The sequence below is a fragment of the Lepidochelys kempii genome, chromosome 5 (assembly GCF_965140285.1).
Source record: "Lepidochelys kempii isolate rLepKem1 chromosome 5, rLepKem1.hap1, whole genome shotgun sequence".
Taxonomy (NCBI): domain Eukaryota; kingdom Metazoa; phylum Chordata; order Testudines; family Cheloniidae; genus Lepidochelys; species Lepidochelys kempii.
Window position 1 is genome coordinate 62,497,763 of NC_136384.1, and position 18,665 is coordinate 62,516,427.

At 43.5% G+C, this 18,665-nt stretch overlaps 2 protein-coding genes across 2 annotated transcripts in view; one reads left to right on the plus strand and one right to left on the minus strand.

Annotated features, from left to right (window-relative positions):
• The first annotated feature begins 1,396 nt into the window (after positions 1–1,396).
• Positions 1,397–18,665, plus strand: part of LNPEP (leucyl and cystinyl aminopeptidase) — a 107,530-nt gene continuing 90,261 nt past the window's right edge. Inside the window, exon 1 of the mRNA XM_073344573.2 lies at positions 1,397–2,104. Coding sequence (XP_073200674.1) covers positions 2,086–2,104 — 19 coding nt within the window. The 5' untranslated portion in view covers positions 1,397–2,085. The remainder of the gene's footprint in view (positions 2,105–18,665) is intronic.
• On the minus strand, positions 6,624–11,344 carry LOC144930574 (uncharacterized). The gene is made up of 3 exons (XM_078852996.1): positions 11,215–11,344; positions 7,375–9,929; positions 6,624–6,638 (listed from the first exon to the last, which is right to left on the minus strand). Exons 2-3 carry the CDS (start codon positions 9,895–9,897, stop codon positions 6,624–6,626), a joined length of 2,538 nt encoding a protein of 845 aa, XP_078709122.1. The 5' UTR covers positions 9,898–9,929; positions 11,215–11,344.

An 18,665-nucleotide genomic window follows, 5' to 3' on the forward strand; every position in this document is an offset into this window, starting at 1 on the left:
CTTTCTTGTTAGCCTTGTCCTAAACAAAACTTATATAGAAAGCATTAAATTAAAAACTCTATCAGCCCAGTTTTGCCCAGCTGCAAGTTAGCACCACCATGTGTAAACAATCACATGTTGAACTTTATGCACCTGAGCAGTCCCAGTGACTTCTTGGGAAATTGACTTCAATCAGACAATCCAGGTGCATAAAGTTCAGTATGCCCATAAAGCTGGGCTAAATGGGGATTTCAGTTTGGATTTCCAGCAGGAGCTGTCTCAGAAGGATGTATTATTCTACTATCAGAACTTGAAAAGGAGATGTTTCATTGAGGAACCTGGATGGTAGAAGGATTGATAGAGCAATCAAGACATAATTATTTGTATTACAAGTCTGCGTAGTCTCCATCTGATATAGTGTAGCATCCCAACACTGTAGAGTCTACTGCCCAGGTAATTAATGTTGATTTAGTTTATTTAAATATGGGTCAAGATAGGGCAAGTACTTACACAGGAAACCTCTAGGGAGATTCCAGCTGTTAGAACAAGTAGTGTTGCTGATTCAATAGTCAGCACTTTTTCTTTTAGGTCCGGACAGAAACAGCGCCTGACCCTTGTGTTACAGGGCCCCATGTTGCTGGAGTTATCATTTTTTCCATGGGATGTAACAATATATTGACTGCTAAAAGCAATTTAAACTCTTATGGAACTTTGTGCAAGATTAGGAGTGTTAGGCTAATGTTAAATTCTAAATCTGGTAACCGGGTCTCCCATGCAGTTACATTTCTGTTACATAGGATTTCCTAGTTGTTTTTTTCTTTCCACTTTTGCTGACCCAAGTGCTTAAAAATCATGAGTTAGAGCTCAAAAATCATAAATTAGCTTAATTTTTTTTAAAGGGGCAAAAAAGCCCTTTCTGGTTCCTGAACTTTCAGGGTATGATCACATCACCTCTTCAAGGTGTCTTCCTCCCCCCAATGAGGGGTGTTGTTTTTTCTTTCCCCAAATGATGTGAGACTCTTGGCTTTCATCATATGCCGTGAGAGAGAGCTTTAAGAAAAACAAATATAGTGGGACGTGTGATTGACATGGTGTGACCTGGAGACACTACTTCTGTCCCAAATGTTTAGTCCCTATAGTGGTGTTGTGTACTCCGAAGCCTGCAGACATTTACGTCAGTATCTTTGGACAGTTGCCCAGGCCCTTTGAAGGCAATGGGACAGCTTTTTCTCGCAAAAGCAATGCACACGCATCAGTGCTTATAGGCCCCTAGGGTATGTTGAAATCCCCTAGTCTCATGAGTATTAACGACTTATTGTCGTGGGTGCTCTTGCACCCCCTGCTTTGAAGTGGTTTCCATCATATACAGGCTTTACAGCGTGGTTCAGTAGCTCTCAGCCCCTCCCATACAAATCCTGCCAGCACCCCTGCTTGCTCTGCTCAAGGAAGAGGTGCTTGGCCCTGTTTCAGTGGCAGGCCATGTGAGCCCCGCTTAGAGCGGGATGCGCTTCAGTGCCCGTGAAGCGGGCTCTGGGCGTGCAAACGAGCCGCACAGAGGCTTTAGGGTGCCTGCTCCGTGACCATGTTGTGCCGACGCGTCCCTCGCACGCGTACAGCGGGCAGGAAAGGGACAGCAGCTCCCTCAGGGCTGGGCGAGGTTAGAGGCGCGGAGCTGCCGGCGAGCCCAGCTGAGGCGGGAGAACGCAGCCGCCTCCGGCCCCCGGTAGCTTAGCGAGGCAGCAGCGGCCCGGCCCAGGCGCGGGAAGCGAGGGTTCGGCTCGCAGCAGCAGAGAGGCCAGGGCAGAAAATGGTCGTTTGGGGCTCGTTGCGAAGGCGAAGCTGCTAGGAAGAGCCGAGCCGGAGCCCCGTGCAAGGGGGAGCTATCGCGCCGTGCAGCCTGCTTAGCCTCCCCCGTCCAGCCAGCGGGGCTGCAGCGGCCGGCCGGCCGCAGTGGTTCGTGCGTGACCCGCAGCAGGACGGAGCGGAGCGCCCGCCCCGGCAGCATGCAGCGGGACTGAGGAGGCGCAGCCCGGCAGCCGCTGCTGCTCTGTGTTTCTTCGCTTCCCCCGTGCCTGGGCTCTGCCGGCTGAGGGCTCCCGCAGGAAAATGGAGCCGTTCCCCCACGGTGAGTGGAGCCGCGGGCACTAGCCGCGCCCCTGCTGCAAGCGGACTCCTCGCTGGAGCCTTGATGCTGGCGGCAGCGGCCCCGGCGCGGCCCTGCCAGAGGGAGCCCCTGACTCCGTGCCTCTGTTCTGAGTGCGCAGGGCACGGTCAAGGTCAGGGGCTCCCGGGGTGGTGGTGGTGGTGGTGGGGGGAATGAAGGACCCACCCAATGCATGCCCACAGCCCCACCCCCACCCTGCCCAGTGCCCTGGGGGTGCAGCAGAGCAGGGAGCCAGCCCAGCTGCAACCCTGAAGACTCGCTGGAGAAAGTTTGACAAGGTGGGGGAGGTATTAGCTTTTCTAGGTCCAGGGGAAGATCTTACCTCGCCCCCCTCCTCTCTCTAATAACCTGGGCCCACCAAGGCTACAGCACTGCAGGGAGAAAAGTTTTTTAGCTGGCAGGAATTCGCCTTGCAGGCTGGTGGAAGATAGCCTGATCACTCATTCCCTGACCACCTCCTGACCTGAAACACAAGCTGATGTGGCTCAGTGATCCACAGTGAGCCTGGGTTAAAGGCTTCTTAAAAATGCTGCTAAAGGATCATTGAAAATTGTAAACCCTCCCACGTAGGAGCAGTTTTGCTGCAATTTTTTTCTTTTTAATTACAAGAGCACATGAGAACCAGATTCTTTTGTTTCTGCAGAGTTCATGTGCTCTTGTTTATTTCCAATGCACGGTCATAATTCTCTCTGGGACCTAACATAATCGTATCTGAGCTTCACTGACGTACACACAACAGGCAAATAATGGTCTTGCACAGATACTCTAATGATGAGGGCCATGTTAGTACTTGCATAGACAGTGGAGAATAGATAACAGGAGCAACTAAGGAGCAAGATGCTGTGTTTATGTAAATGTCTTCAGTGAAGTCAATGTCAACAGCCCATCAAAATTGAGGGGAGAGAGAAATAGGAAAACAAGGGCAGACACTCCCCGCCCAACAGAGTGGCTTTCAAAACTATTTCCATGCAGCTTCAGCAGTACTTGAAATTACACTGTGCATTTCCCTTGTGCATTTCAGATGAGACTCTGAAAGCATATAGGTAGCATTAGTTGAACCTCAATAGTTTGAGGTTCATTAGTTGAATCTTACCTTTGTAAGGTAAGAATATACGAGAGTCTTTGCATCCATTGTTAAAATGCAGTCATGTCTGGGCTGGAATGCAGCAGCTCTGTAACGGCAACATTTCCCAACAGCTAAAGGCAGAACATAAAGTTGGCCAAACCATTTGAAACTGCAGGGAATTTGAAGGTAGGGAGTCTAAAATAGAATTTGGACAGGATAGTGGGTGTAATATACTTCCTATTAAAAACACTGAGAGGTTTTGAGGGACATGTGGTCAGGGCTTTAATCAGTTAATTCTTTTACTTGTATAACTTAAGTGAAAGCTGAAACTCTGCCAGAATTCGCTGCATTGTACTTGAGTTTCTCAGTGATCTGTCAAGCTATAATGTAGTATCTGCTACAAAATTCAGAGAAATGCCTTTGCAGTGAAAACTGGACCTTTCTAGTCAACTTAATGAGACATTTTGTCATCCCAGTGTTGCCCTATATTTTTTCCAAAGAGCTTCATGTTTGCATGTCCAGATAGATGAGTGGTGACAATCTTAACTTTGTAAATGTGTTGCCCTTTTGACTTTTGAGATGGCCCTTTAAAGTTGATTTAAAAAGCACTATTGCATTTTATCACTACATAAATTGAAGCTTGTTCAGTATAGGAGTCTTCCCAGAATTTATCAAGAATATAAACAAAATAGGCAGTCACTTAATAGATACTAAGAACTTATATTCTTTGCTCTCTGTACATCTGGGAAAAAGATTACATCTCTATGAGCAGTAACCTAGTTTGTGGGAGGTATTTTAATAAAGGAAATGGCTTAAGATCTAGAAGTACATGCTCTTATTTGGAGGATATGTGCCACCACGTTAATAACCTCACTCCAAAAGCCTTTTGGATCTGGTTTAATAGTATTACACTGTCATGCAGAAGAGTGGTGTTTGAATTCTGCTCTTTACTCACCAAGGCTGCAGCAGAGAGGTGTGGTAGGCCCGTGAACACTGCTCAAAAGTGGTCTCTGATGCTAATGGAGGAGTTGTGTTGCAGGTAGGGTTGTCAACCCTGCAGGATTGGCCTGGAATCTCCAGGAATTAAAGATTAATTAAAGATTATGTCATGTGATGAAATCTCCAGGAATACATGCAACCAAAATTAGCAATCCTAGTTGGAGGGGCTGGAAATAGAACCTTCTCCTTTCCTTCAGGAACCTAGAACACATACCTTTTGGGTGAAGGTTGGTGGTGGGAGTGTTTGGAGCAATCCTACAGGTTAAAGACAAGCTGCAATTTCCTCCCACAAAAGGAAGCTACAGGGGATTTACGTGATATTCAGAGTGTGGGACGTTGATCTTGAGACATGGTGTTGTTCATACTGAATAGCTGCTTTTAAAACTTGAATAACTGGGAACATTCACACTGCTGGCTTTCTGAACAGAAAGTTAGTTTCTAGGACTGACAGTCTTGCACCTTGCATGAGCATTGAATCATTTCAGCAAATAACGTTTAAAAAAAAAAACACCCTTTGGATCTTGTGCTCTACTTAAACAGAAAAAGAGAGAACTGACCAAACCCTGAGGAGTTTGGGCTCTAGTCCCATCTTATGCAAAACTCTCATTGATGCTTAGGGGTATTTTGTGACAGTTTGGTGTCAAGGATCATTTCCTCTTTCTTGATACCTAACCCTCCAGATATGAGACCACGTAAGCATCCAAACATGGGAAAATCCACACCCCTAAGAGACCGAGCTACGCTGACACCACCCCAGCATAGGCAGTGCTAGGTTGACATCAGAGTTCTTCCTTCGACCTACCTACCACCTCTTGGGACGGGCGATTACCTACTGTTGAGATAGGTAGTGTCTGAACTGAAGTGCTGTGGGACAGCACAGCTGCAGTGCTGAGGCTGTGCTTCTGCCTTTCGGCTTGTCTACACTTGAAATGCTACAGTTCTTCTAGTCAACATTTCTTTTGTGATGGGGAACAGTTCTTAAAATAAGAGGAACACAGGTTCTTGCCTCTAAACATGAACGATAGCCCTGATCCTGCAAATACTGTTGTCTATGCTTAACTTTACTTGCCCGAGTAGTCACTTCAGTAGGTCATGATCATTTAATGGGGTTTAAATAACATTTAATAGATGGTATAACAGACTGTTTGAAACAGAATCATAGAATATCAATTCCTATGTGGAGTGTTAAGTGTGTGCATAAATATTTGAAGGCTATGGCTCTTTTTGCTTACAAAAGAACATGGGGTGGAAAAAAAAAGTCTTTAAACCCTGGGATCAAAACGTTGGTCCTGGTCCTCTGTGAGCAGTAAGGCCAGGGGACTGCCAGAGCAGTTCATTATAAGATTAGGGCCTAAATAGCTGAGTTTATAAATCCTCGGTAATAGTTCCTGATTGCTGTGTGGTGTGTTTTTTTTTTTTTTGTCATTTAATAAGTAATTAAACACAGGAATCAATAGGAGACCCTTCTTGCAACCTGACTAATCACAATCTAACCAAAACAAACACGCAGGCTCAAACACCCATACTGTTACATAGGTCTCTGGTTTTTGTCATGTGACTGCAGTACTCCTGTAAATTGGACTACAATTTAAGGGATAGTCTTAGAGGACTGGAAAAGGGTAAACATCGTACCTATCTGGGAACAAAGGGGACCTGGGAAATTATAGACCTGTCATCTTAACTTTAATATTTATTTGTTCCAGTATCTTTCCAAGTATTGAACAATCAGTTTGTAGGCACCTAAAGGGTAATAGGATGATAAGCAATAGCCAGCATTGATTTATTGTTGGTTTGGCATGATTTGTTCTTAACTTTCTCCTTTGACAGGGTTACTGGCCAGGGGGAGAAGAAAACAGTAGATGTTTGCTTTTTTTTTTTTCTTTTCTTACTTTAAAAAAAAAAAAAGGCTTCTAACACAGTCCCACATGATGGTCTCATAAAGTAGGGAAATGTGGTTTAGATTAAATAACTATAAGATGGGTTTACAACTCATAACTACTCTTTTTAAATACAGGTATTTTCAATGGTTTGCTATCAAACTGGGAGGGCATGTCTAGTGGGGTTTTGCAGGGGTCTGTCCTGGGTCCAGTACTCTTTAGTATTTTTGTTAATGCTGTGGATAATATAGTGAAGAGTATGCTTATAAAATTGCCAGATGACACCAGGGATCGCTTTGACTGATAGGATTAGAATTCATGATTACTGTGACAAATTTAGAGAATTTGTCTGAAATCAACCAACATTAAATGCAATAAAGACAAGTGCAAAGTACTACACTTACAAAGGAAAAATCAAATGCACAAATACAAAATGAGGAGTAACTGGCTAAGCAGTAGCACTGCTGAAAAGGATGGGGGTTTATAGTGGATCACAAATTGCATATGAACCATCAATTTCATGCAGTTTTGGAAAAAGCTAATATTCTGGGATCTATTAACAAGAGTGTATGTAAGACACAAGAGATAATTGTCCTGCTCTACCTCAGCACTGGTGAAGTCTCAGCTGGAGTCTTGTGGAACCCACAACTGGACACACTTTAGGAAAGATGTGGACAAATTTGAGAGAGTCCAGAATAGGGCCACAAAAATAAGGTATAGAAAACCTGACCTACGGGGAAAGGTTAAATAAACTGGGCATGTTCAGTCTTGAGAAAAGAAGACTGAGAGGGGCCTGATAAGTTTTCAGATAAAGATACAGTTAAGGCTTGTTATAAGCAGGACTATGATCCGTTGCCCTCCATGTCCATCAAGGGTAGGACAAGAAGGTAATGGGCTTAATCTGCAGCAAGGGAGATGTGTGTGTGAAGTCCTCATTGTTTAGGAGTTTTTAAGAATATGGATGGCCTAGGTATACTGCTGAACCCTGCCTTAGTACAGGGGCTGGACTTGATGACCTCTTGAGTCCCTTGCATTTCTGTGGGACCATTCATAGAATCACTAGAAATGGATAGGATTACTTGTGGGTTGGTTACAAAGTCCAGAATGTTAGTTCCTGGAGAAGGTGTAAATCCCTCCCATTGCTGCTTCACCAACTGCAATGGCCCCTTAACCTCACGGCCATATACAAGTTCAAATGGGGAAAACCCTAAACTGGGATGTGGTACAGCTCTGTAGGCAAAGAGCAACTGCTGCAATACTAGGTCCCAATCATTGGAGTGCTCATTTACGAATTTACGTATCATGGCCCCCAAAGTTCCATTAAACTTCTCCACCATGCCATTTGTTTGATGATGGTAAGGAGTGGCAACCAAGTGATTTACCCCATGAGCTTCCCAAAGGTTTTTCATAGTTCCTGCCAGGAAATTAGTCCCTGCATCTGTGAGGATGTCGGAGGGCCAACCTACCCTGGCAAAAATGTCTGCTAGTGCCTGGCACACACTTTTAGCCCTGGTGTTGCTTAGAGCTACTGCTTCCGGCCATCGGGTGGCAAAATCCATGAAAGTCAGTATGTACTGCTTTCCTCTGGGTGTCTTTTTCGGAAAAGGACCCAGAATATCCACAGCTACTCGCTGAAATGGAACTTCAATGATGGGGAGTGGCTGGAGAGGAGCTTTGACCTGGTCTTGGGGTTTTCCCACTCTTTGGCACACCTCACAAGACTGGACATAGGTAGAAACATCCTTGCCCATTCCCTCCCAGTGGAATGACCCCCCCAAACGGTCTTTGGTCCTGTTCACCCCAGCATGGCCACTAGGGTGATCATGGGCTAAGCTCAAGAGCTTGGCCCGGTATTTAGTTGGAACTACCAACTGTCTCTGAGGATGCCAGTCTTCCTGGTGTCCCCCAGAAAGAGTTTCCTTGTATAAAAGTCCTCTTTCTACAACAAACCTGGATCGATTAGAAGAGCTGAGAGGCGGTGGGTTGCTCCGTGCCGCCGTCCAAGCTCTCTGGAGGCTTTCATCTGCTTCCTGTTCGGTCTGGAACTGTTCCCTTGATCCTGGAGACATCAGTTCCTCATGGGATTGTGGACCTAGGCTTGGTCCCTCTGGAAGCGATATAGGGGATGGAGCTGTTTCTGTTGACTGTGAACCGCTCTCCGCTGGTGCACTATGTTGGGATTCAGGCTCCGGCTGAGCCTCTTGTGTAGGGTTATCGGCTGTTGCCAGTTCAGGTTCGGTGGGGCCCTCTGGTGTTGAGGTTGCAAGTACTGGATTCAGTGCTGACACGGGGTCTGGTGTTGGTTGTTCGGCTGGTTCCGGTTCTGGGACTGGTTCCGTCTGGGTCTCTGGGACTGGATCCACTACTGCTGTTGCAGACATTGGCCTGGGGTCCAGGTCCATCACCTCTGACTGGGTCCTGATAGAAGTTTCCGGAACAGAGCTAGGCCTCACGGCTTGTTTAGCCTGGTTGCGGGTGACCATTCCCACCCTCTTGGCCTGCTTCACATGATTGGCCAAGTCTTCCCCCAACAGCATGGGGATGGGATAATCATCATAGACTGCAAAAGTCCACATTCCTGACCAGCCCTTGTACTGGACAGGCAACTTGGCTGTAGGCAAATTGAAAGAGTTGGACTTGAAGGGTTGAATCGTCACTTGGATCTCTGGGTTGATTAAATTGGGGTCCACTAAGGAAGCATGGATAGCTGACACTTGTGCTCCGGTGTCCCTCCACGCGGTGACCTTCTTCCCGCCCACACTCACAGTTTCCCTCCGCTCCAAGGGTATCTGGGAGGTATCTGGGCCTGTGGACCTCTGGTGTGATTCCGGTGCAATGAACTGTAATCTGTTGGGGTTCTTGGGGCAGTTGGCCTTTACATGCCCCAGCTCGTTACACTTAAAACATCGTCCAGCTGACGGGTCACTGGGACGAGGAGGGTTGCTGGAGAACGGGGTGGTGGGACGATAAGGGGTCTGGAGGGTTCTTTGGGAGGTAGGTGGGGCTTTGGGCGGCCCCCGGTAATAGGGTGTGGTCTGGGGTGGTCCCTTCTGGTCTCCGCTCCAACTGCGACCAGTTTTCTTCTTCTCTGCCACCTCCACCCATCTGGCTCCAATCTCTCCTGCCTCGATTACAGTTTTGGGTTTCCCATCTAGGATGTATCTTTCTATTTCCTCAGGAACACCCTCTAAGAATTGTTCCATTTGCATTAGGAAGGGCAAATTTACTGGAGATTCAACACTTGCTCCTGATATCCAGGCATCCCAATGTTTCACAATGTGGTAGGCATGTCGGGTAAATGACATGTCTGGTTTCCACCTTAGGGCTCGGAACCTCCGACGAGACTGCTCGGGTGTTATCCCCATTCTGACTCTCGCCTTGGATTTAAACAGTTCATACTTGTTCATGTGTTCTCTAGGCATTTCAGCTGCCACCTCAGCTAAGGGTCCACTGAGCTGCGGCCTCAGCTCTACCATGTATTGGTCAGTAGAGATGTTGTACCCAAGGCAGGCCCTTTCGAAGTTTTCTAAGAAGGCCTCGGTATCATCACCTGCCTTGTAGGTGGGGAACTTTCTGGGATGGGAAGTGGTACCTGGAGAAGGATTGTTAGGGTTTGTTGGTATGTTCTGCTGGGCCTTTATTCTCTCCATCTCCTCCACATGCTTCCTCGCCTCCATTTCCCTCTTGTGGGCAGCCTCCTGTACCTCCTTCTCCAGCCGCATGAGTTCTATCTGTCTTTCATGTTCCCTTTGTTTTTCCTCAGCCTGAAATTTGGCTAATTCCAGCTGTAGTCGAGCCGAGGATTTGGCCATTCTAACCTCTCTGTTTTTAACTAACTTTACACCTGAGGTTTAGAAATAAACAAACAAAACTTGGCTGTAAAATTTTGCTGTGCTGGAATAGAATACCTATTCTCTGATAGTGATTGTCAGCCTACAGAAAAAGACAATTCCCTTGTCTCTGCTCTGGGCCCAAATTAAAGCAAAAAACCTCCAACTACTTGGAAACCTGCTTACCCAGCCCAACGAAGAAAAAAAAAAATTTCTTTTCAAACCTGTGCTCCTTGTAAAACAAAAAAAAAAATCAAAATCCTAAAAAAAACCCTGCCACTTTGGTCTCCAGGCAAATGGGTAGAGCACACACCCCCTATTTACTTTTAGGAAGAAAAGAAAAAAAAAAAAAAAACCTCTGGGTTGGAAGACTGTGAATTTCCCTGCAGGAGTTAAGTACCCTGCCTCCAGGCAAATGAAACCTGCAATTCACAAGATAATCCCCTTTTGTCTCTGCTTGGCCACAAAGCAGAGAGAAACCAAGCTGCTTTCAGTTTCAAAGCTGCCTTCTGGACTTCCTACAAATTCCTTTTTAAAATCTGTATTTCTAGTTCAAAAAATCTCAACTGGATCTCAAAATGATTTCAGGTTAATCCCACCGCTGCGCCACCATGTCAAGGTTCCTCCCCCACTCTGAACTCTAGGGTACAGATGTGGGGACCTGCATGAAAAACCTCCTAAGCTTATCTTTACCAGCTTAGGTCAAAACTTCCCCAAGGTAACAAATATTACCCCCGTTATCCTTGGAATGGCCGCTACCACCACCAAACTAATACTGGTTACTGGGGAAGAGCTGTTTGGACGCGTCCTTCCCCCCAAAATACTTCACAAAACCTTGCACCCCACTTCCTGGACAAGGTTTGGTAAAAAGCCTCACCAATTTGCATAGGTGACCACAGACCCAGACCCTTGGATCTTAAGAACAATGAACAATCCTCCCAACACTTGCACCCCCCCTTTCCTGGGAAATGTTGGATAAAAAGCCTCACCAATTTGCATAGGTGACCACAAACCCAAACCCTTGGATCTGAGAACAATGAAAAAGCATTCAGTGTTTTACAAGAAGACTTTTAATAAAAAATAGAAGTAAATAGAAATAAAGAAATCCCCCCTGTAAAATCAGGATGGTATATATCTTACAGGGTAATTAGATTAAAAAAACATAGAGAACCCCTCTAGGCAAAACCTTAAGTTACAAAAAAGATACACAGACAGAAATAGTTATTCTATTCAGCACAATTCTTTTCTCAGCCATTTAAAGAAATCATAATCTAACACATACCTAGCTAGATTACTTACTAAAAGTTCTAAGGCTCCATTCCTGTTCTGTCCCTGGCCAAGACGACTACAGACAGACACACAAACCCTTTGTTTCTCTCCCTCCTCCCAGCTTTTGAAAGTATCTTGTCTCCTCATTGGTCATTTTGGTCAGGTGCCAGCGAGGTTACCTTTAGCTTCTTAACCCTTTACAGGTGAGAGGAGCTTTCCCCTGGCCAGGAGGGATTTCAAAGGGGTTTACCCTTCCCTTTATATTTATGACAAGGAGGTAGGCACTAATCAAAGTGAGTAAGGGTGGCAGAACTTGGCCATATGGCATTTGTTCTGTAGTTCTGTACATTCCTTCATGATATTGTGAAATGCCTTGCAAGGTTTGTTTTTACTTTGTTTGAAGTGTGTCTGAAGAGATTCTCATTTCAACGTTTCCTGTAAAATGTAGAAGGCTTAAATAGATTGGTAAAAAGAAAAGGAGTACTTGTGGCACAGATTTCATTTATAAAAGGAGGAAAAAAAATAGAAATGGAGATATTTGCACTGTTTCTTGTTTCTATGCATCTGTTGCAAACAAGTGACATGTAGAAACAAGTATCTAGAGAAAGAATAGCTTGTTGTTGGGATCTGCCAAAAAGCGTGAGCCCTTTGATTTATGGTGGGCATTTTTTTGACAAAACAAATAAACTCAAATTAAGATGAAATCGAATTAGAATAAATTGATGAGCAAAGTGAAATGAGTCGCAGACAGTGGAAATAAGCCAGTTTTGCTACTGAAATAATTTGTGTAGGAAAAATTTTGATTTGGTAATGGACTTATTTCAGCTGTTTTATGACTTCTAAAAATGCTTCCTTCTGGGAACTGGTATTGTTAGGTGTAAATAGTGTATTCTCCGTTGCAGGAGCGTGCCCTTCATACAAATCCAAATCCACAGTTGCAACACTTATTCTTATCTATCAGCATTATGCGCTGTCCTATTATAGATCAGAAGGGACCCTACTTGTGTCAGCACCAATCACTGAATCCTATAAAACAGGTATGGATAAGATCTTAGATCAATTAGCCCATCATCCTTACAGTGCAAGATTGTTCTCAGTAGTAGTTTTTTTTTCCTGTTGCTTTGTCGCAGCAGCGAGTAGTTTCGCCAAGGGAAGTGGTGGAACAATTCCAGAGTTGACTAGATCTCACTGTCAGGAAAGTGTGCCTAATATTTTCCTCTGTTGCTAGGTGTGCTACATTACTAAATAATCCCTCTCCATCAAAAAACACTTAAGGCGACATGATAACCTACAAATACTTTTTAGCTCTGTATAGTTTGTGTACCTTCTTTCTTTCCTCCAAAGTAAATATCCGACACACTGATTACTTTTTGGGACACCGTGAGCTCCTTCTCCCATATCTTTTTAGCAACGAGGTACCCAGATTTGAACACAATAATTCAGGTACGGTCTCAGAGCCAGATTATGGATGGATTATTCACTCATTGCTCCATTGGCATATGCAGATCTAAACTCTACTACCTTTTGCTACTGGGGCTTTACATTGCGCACCCCTGTCTAACAGGCTATTGTTAATTCTGTGCTTAAACAAGGCACTAGAACTCCTACTGTAAAACTGGAAGCAATTTTGATAGTGGTGATGGTGAAAGTAACGAAGGAAGAATTTATCTGGAGATAGGAACTTAAATCACACTTTTTGGGAAGTGTTGGGAACAACAAGGAAGGGTGAAATCATCTTGTCCGAAAGTTAGCGCAACCATTGACCTTTATCTCTGGCATTTGGTGGGATGCTATCCTAGTTACACACACTTAACTCAAACCCTAGATGTCTGGGAGATGTCACACAAGTGTAAGATGTTGAAATATTTTGACCTTAAAAGTGTCTGTAATCAGTAAAAGTATTTAACCTGTCTCTTCTTGTGCTCTCTTCGCCATGATGACTTACTGCTGAGTAGTCCAGCGGCCCATACTCGTGATGTCTCTGAGGTTACTCACATGTGTAAAGGCTGCTATCAGCAGGTCCTATAACAAACAACCACCTATAAGGAATCTTGGAAAACCATTACAAGCTAAGATAAAATAACCTCCATATAGATAGCTAATAAACAATATTGTTCTCTCTAGGCTGGCTCTCCAGTAATAATTCACTAATGAGGGGCCAAATTCATCCCTGATATGACACCACTGACTCAGTGGAGTTTCATCAGGGTTGAATTTGGCTTACCATTCCCAGGAGTGGGTTGGCTTTCACTGATTCTGGTGCAAACAGAGTGAAAGAAACTACGGAAAACAGCCATGTAAGTTTCCAACTCCATTGGATCAGAGATGGGAGGGAGAGGAGAAAAGAGGACAAAATCAGTAGGAAAAAAACCATGAGTTTCAAAAAGGGCTTTCCAAAGAACAGAAACTACCCAAAGTGAACTACATCTGACTGCATCCTTTCATGTTTGAGTCCCTTCATGGGAGAAGACTATACACTTTCTTGCCCTCTTAGAGCTATTGTTACACAGGGCAGCTGCTACTTATGAAATTTCTGTCCAGTGACATTTTAAAATGAAATCTAATTAAATTTTAAAATAGATTAGCATAGTGCAATATAGCTATATAATATAATTTTGTAAGCTAGACTGTGTCTGCTGTTGGGTATTTGAAAAGTACATACATCACTATAGACAACAAGATACTTAAGTATACATTACTACAAGCATGTTGTTTAAGTACACTCTACTTAAATTATATGACTAGGAAACCCAATTAGAAATACTACATACCCTAAAGCAAAAAAACAGCAGAAGGAGAATCTTGAAGGAAACAGGAAAGGCAGAAATGCCAGATGACCAATGCAATCCATGACTGAGATAAATTATATCTCCTCCAATCTGACCAAAGCGAATGCTGTTCTCTATTAGGGCCCTGTTCTGTGCCTGAGCAAGTGAATCCGCTGTCTCTTATTTTAGTATGAGCTTTGTCTCCCTAGGGAGAGCTGAATAAGGTCTTGGTGCTCAAATCTGACATTTGAATTTATTTTGAATAGTACTTTGCTCAGCTACTGGTCTCTTTAGCTTCAATATGTAAAGACCAAGAGTAAAATCCTGGCTCCTCTGAAGTCAATGGAAATTTTGCTATGGACTTCAGTAGAGCTGTGATTTCATCCTCTGTTAGTAAATATTGCAGAGTACACTTAGTGAGATGACCTCTTTAGGATAGTACATATGAAATTGTTTCCACAGGTTAAGTTTTATCCCTGTTTAACTCAGGGATTGCATCTTCCTCTGTTTGGAAAACTTAGTTGGACACTACTCAAATATGTGGAATATATTGGATCTCTTAAAGGATTTTTTCCCCTCTGTTAAAATATTTTCAACAGGGAATTCATCCTTTTGTATATGGGAATTTCTTTCTTTCCAAAGGCTTCACCCCGGCACAGTGCATCTCTCTGTTATCTCCCCCCTCACCCCCCCGCATAAAAATTGTGTAGTACCACTTTTCAGATTGTAGTGACCTCATAATTGTTGTGTATTTCCCAAGATTACAAGATGGCATAAAAGGAGTAACGTGCATGTCAGAGCAAAATGCGTAGTTCATTTCAAAGACTTACTCCTGGGTATTATATTTCGCACCTTCCAAAGCATGTCTGTGTTCCTTGATCTTTGGAATAAGCATACTCATTTCAAGAGTTTTAAAATCTTTTAAAGTTCTTGTGCAGAGGTAATTTGGGGATTTATATATAGTTGCAGATAACTTCCACCTTGTTGGATTTATTGCTCCATTCGGTCCATTTTTTTAGTTACTTGTGTATTTTTGATGCTGCAGGTGGAAACTTGTCTTTCATATGTAGTGCCAGCCACTGGAATCTCCTGAGAGGAACAGTGAAGAAATCATAGTAATTACTTCATACATTTTTTTTTTTTTTTGGCCTTGGGGTGTTTCTGGTATCTGAAAGCTATGAGTAGATAACTTTGTGTGTTTGGCTGGTATTATAACTGATCAACTAACTAGGTTTGGAAGTAAACTCACTCCGCTGTTCCTGTCATTTTAAGAGTTTGGTTGTGTAGCAGAAATGATCTGCAAGTCTCTGTGAAAAGAGAATAGATTCTGGGTTCTTTAAAGCAATGTGTAGCTTCTACGTACAGTTCCACTGGCTTCAGAGAGACTTGAGTATTCTTTCAGGTGGGTTTGGGCAGGGGGTAGGGAGGAAGGCTGTGGAGCAAAGACCGATAAATAAAAGGTCATTGCTGAGATCTTTGGCTCTCTATATAAACTACCTGTTGCAGTTGCCAATATTTTGTTTTATAGGTATAACAGTTCTGTAAAATTCAGGTACCCTACCAGTAGCAGCATTTAAAACAAAGCAATATAACAACTTAATCATAGATTTTAATCTCAAATCACAATAGTACAAACTGTCAAATTAGTCTGACAGGGCCTCAACTTGATTTAAGTTACTTAAAAAGAAAAACAAACAAAACAACCCAACACACACCTCCAAGGGATGTAAATCATGATTTATAAATAAGTTAAACATTTTGAATCGCTCCACCTTGTAATGAAGGCTCTGATTCAGCAGACAGTTAAGATATGTAATTTTGGTCACATTAATAATCATTGACTTCAATGGGACTACTTGTGCTTAAAGTTATGAACTTGCTTTTAACAAGATATCACTTTCACCCCTGATGGTGTAACCGCTTATTGACTTTCTGGATGTCACGCTCTATCCCACTGTTTTTATATTAATATCAAGGTGCTGCTCCAATATGGTCTGCATTGCGATGGTGGGGAGACTCTTATTCTTTCACTGTGCTTGCTGGTAAGAAGTTGGGCCAGGATGCTCAGCTGCAGGGAGCACCCCTGTTGCTTGTTGGCAATGAAGGAATATCACTGACAAGAGTTGGAGGAATTCTTCCTGGTTCTCTGCTGGAAGCAGGGCCGGCCCACAACATTTTGGCACCTGAGGTGGGGAGCTCAAATGACACCCCCATGCCCCTTCGCTTGGGCCAAAACTTTGAAAGGTCTCAATCCTGCCGCCTTCCTATTCTTCTCCTCTCATGGTACTGCTCTGCTACCTACCCCAATAAAGGAGAACTAACAACTTAAAATGTCTTGTTCAAAAATTTTAAGTAACACTTAACTTTCAAATGCCTGAACAGCAAATGTAACTTTTCTTGTCTGCATAGTAAACACTGGCATTTTTATCTGTTTGAATAATCAAACTGGTGCTCTCCGTACCTTCTTGGTTGCAAAGATTTGAACTGCTTCCTGCTGAAGGTCCACAGTCTGGGCCAGCTCATGCTCAATTGAGGTGGTTGCAAGGCTGACCAGCCTCTCCTGTGTCATTGTGGAGCGTAGATGTGTTTTTATTAACTTCAGCTTGGAGAAGCTGTGTTCTCCACTGGCAACTATTACAGGAAGTATTAGAAGTATGTGCAGAGGAACAAAAGCATTTGGAAAGAGGGTGGTCCTCTTATTTGTGCACATATATTCCAGAACAGCCTTTGATCCTGCTGAAATGTATCTTGAAAGGGTTTTCAGTTCATCACCTAAATCACTCGCATCAATATCGCGCATGTCATCATGTCTCAACACTATCTCTAGTGCCCTGCATTGCTGGTGTAGGTCGTCTTCAGGTATAGTGAGGAATTTTGGCAGATCATACAACATCCCAAATATACTGCTGTGTTCCTTGAGCTGCATGGAACGTTCTTCAGCTGACTGTATTGCACAGTCTAGCACCTGGTTAAAGAATTCAACTTTGAATTGTTGTTTGGGGTCTCTTGTGGGATTATTCCGTGCCTCATAATCAAAATGTTGTCGTCTTCGGTGACTCTTGTATTCTTGAATTGGTGGGAAAAGAGCTTCAGTGTGAAGTTCCTCTGCCAACTTCTGTGCACTCTTCAGAACATTTTGAAATCCCTCATCTGACCGGTAAGACTGTAGGTATGATTTTGCTTATCCAGTTGTTCCATTGCTCCAGATATATCAAGGGCAACACCTTGGAGTCTCTTGCTTACAACATTTATTTCAAACAGTATGTCATGCCACAACGCTAAGCCACACAGAAATTTGAAGTTATATATATGTTTCTGGTGATTCCATTTCCTTCTGCCACTGTTCTCCCACAAACAGTTCCTGTCATAGCATTATCCTCCATAATGGCAACTATGTCATCATTATCTTCCCAGTTTGGTGTGTGTTTGGCTTTATTGGCTCCACTCGACTTTCCCATCATGTGGCACTCAGTGGTTTCAGTGTCAGAGAGGATGTTCCCAGATGTTGCTTCAAAATTTGCCATCAAGGAGTTGATGCAGAGAAAAATACATAGATGCTTTGAATTACATTAAAAAAAATTCAGCAGCTTCACTAGAAGTTGATGTTGTTGCATCACTGACCACCAAGTTCAATGAATGAGAACTGCATGGGGCAAAAAATGCTCAAGGGTTTAACTCTCGGATCTGTGTCTGCACTCCTCTGTTCTTTCCTCTCATGTTGGCACCATTATCGAAGCCCTGATCTCTCATGTCAGCTATCGCAATTCCTGTATCTTCCAGCTTTTTAAAAAGCACCTTTGTCATACCAGCTCCTGTAGTATCATCAATGTCAATAAATTCTAGAAAATGCTCTCTGACAGTCACCATTGCAGGGACATTTTCACTAGGTTCTGTTACAAAATGCACCATTAAAGTCATTTGTTCCATATGGCTGATGTTGGGTGTGCAGTCCAGAATAAGAGTAATATCTTGCTGACTGCAGATCTGCCACAATCTACTGTTTGACTTTTGTTGCCAGTAATTGTATGATCTCATTTTGAATTGTTTTTCCAAGGTAGTGGTGTGTGTACATTTCTTGGGCAGTGACTCTTCTTAGATGCTCCTGGAATACAGCATCAAACTCTGCCATCAGCTCCACAGTTTTAAGGAAGTTTCCATTGTTTGTCACATACAGCTGATCTGAAGTGCCATACAGTGCTAGGTTTTGGGTAGCAAGCATTCTCACAATGGCAATGTTCAGAACATTTTGCCGGTAAAGAGACTCTGATGCAATCTTCTCTTGATGCTGATCATCTATGGTGGCCTTTAACCTTAGTTTCATCTCAAGCTCTTTCCACCTATGGAATGCTCTCTGGTGACTTGCTGCCTTCTCATGGCATGCCAGATTTCTAGCCATATTTTTCTAGTCCTTTGTTCCTGTAGAACTCCAATGTGGTTGGAACATTAGGCTGGAAGAGTTTGCAACAAAAACAGTATGCAGTATTCTGGGTTTTTGAGTACATAAGCCATGGCCTCTCCACTTTGTCACCATTGGGGATTTCATGCCAGTAATGTGTTGGATGGAAGCTTCTGTTTTCATTGTCTTTGGGGAACTTTTCACTTGCTATGGCCCATGCAGTACAAGGATACAAGGAAGTCTCTCAGGCTACTGCTCAAGTGGGTCCACAGTCCTGAATCATCTAGGCTTTAGGAACTAAACTCAGCAGCAGCTGT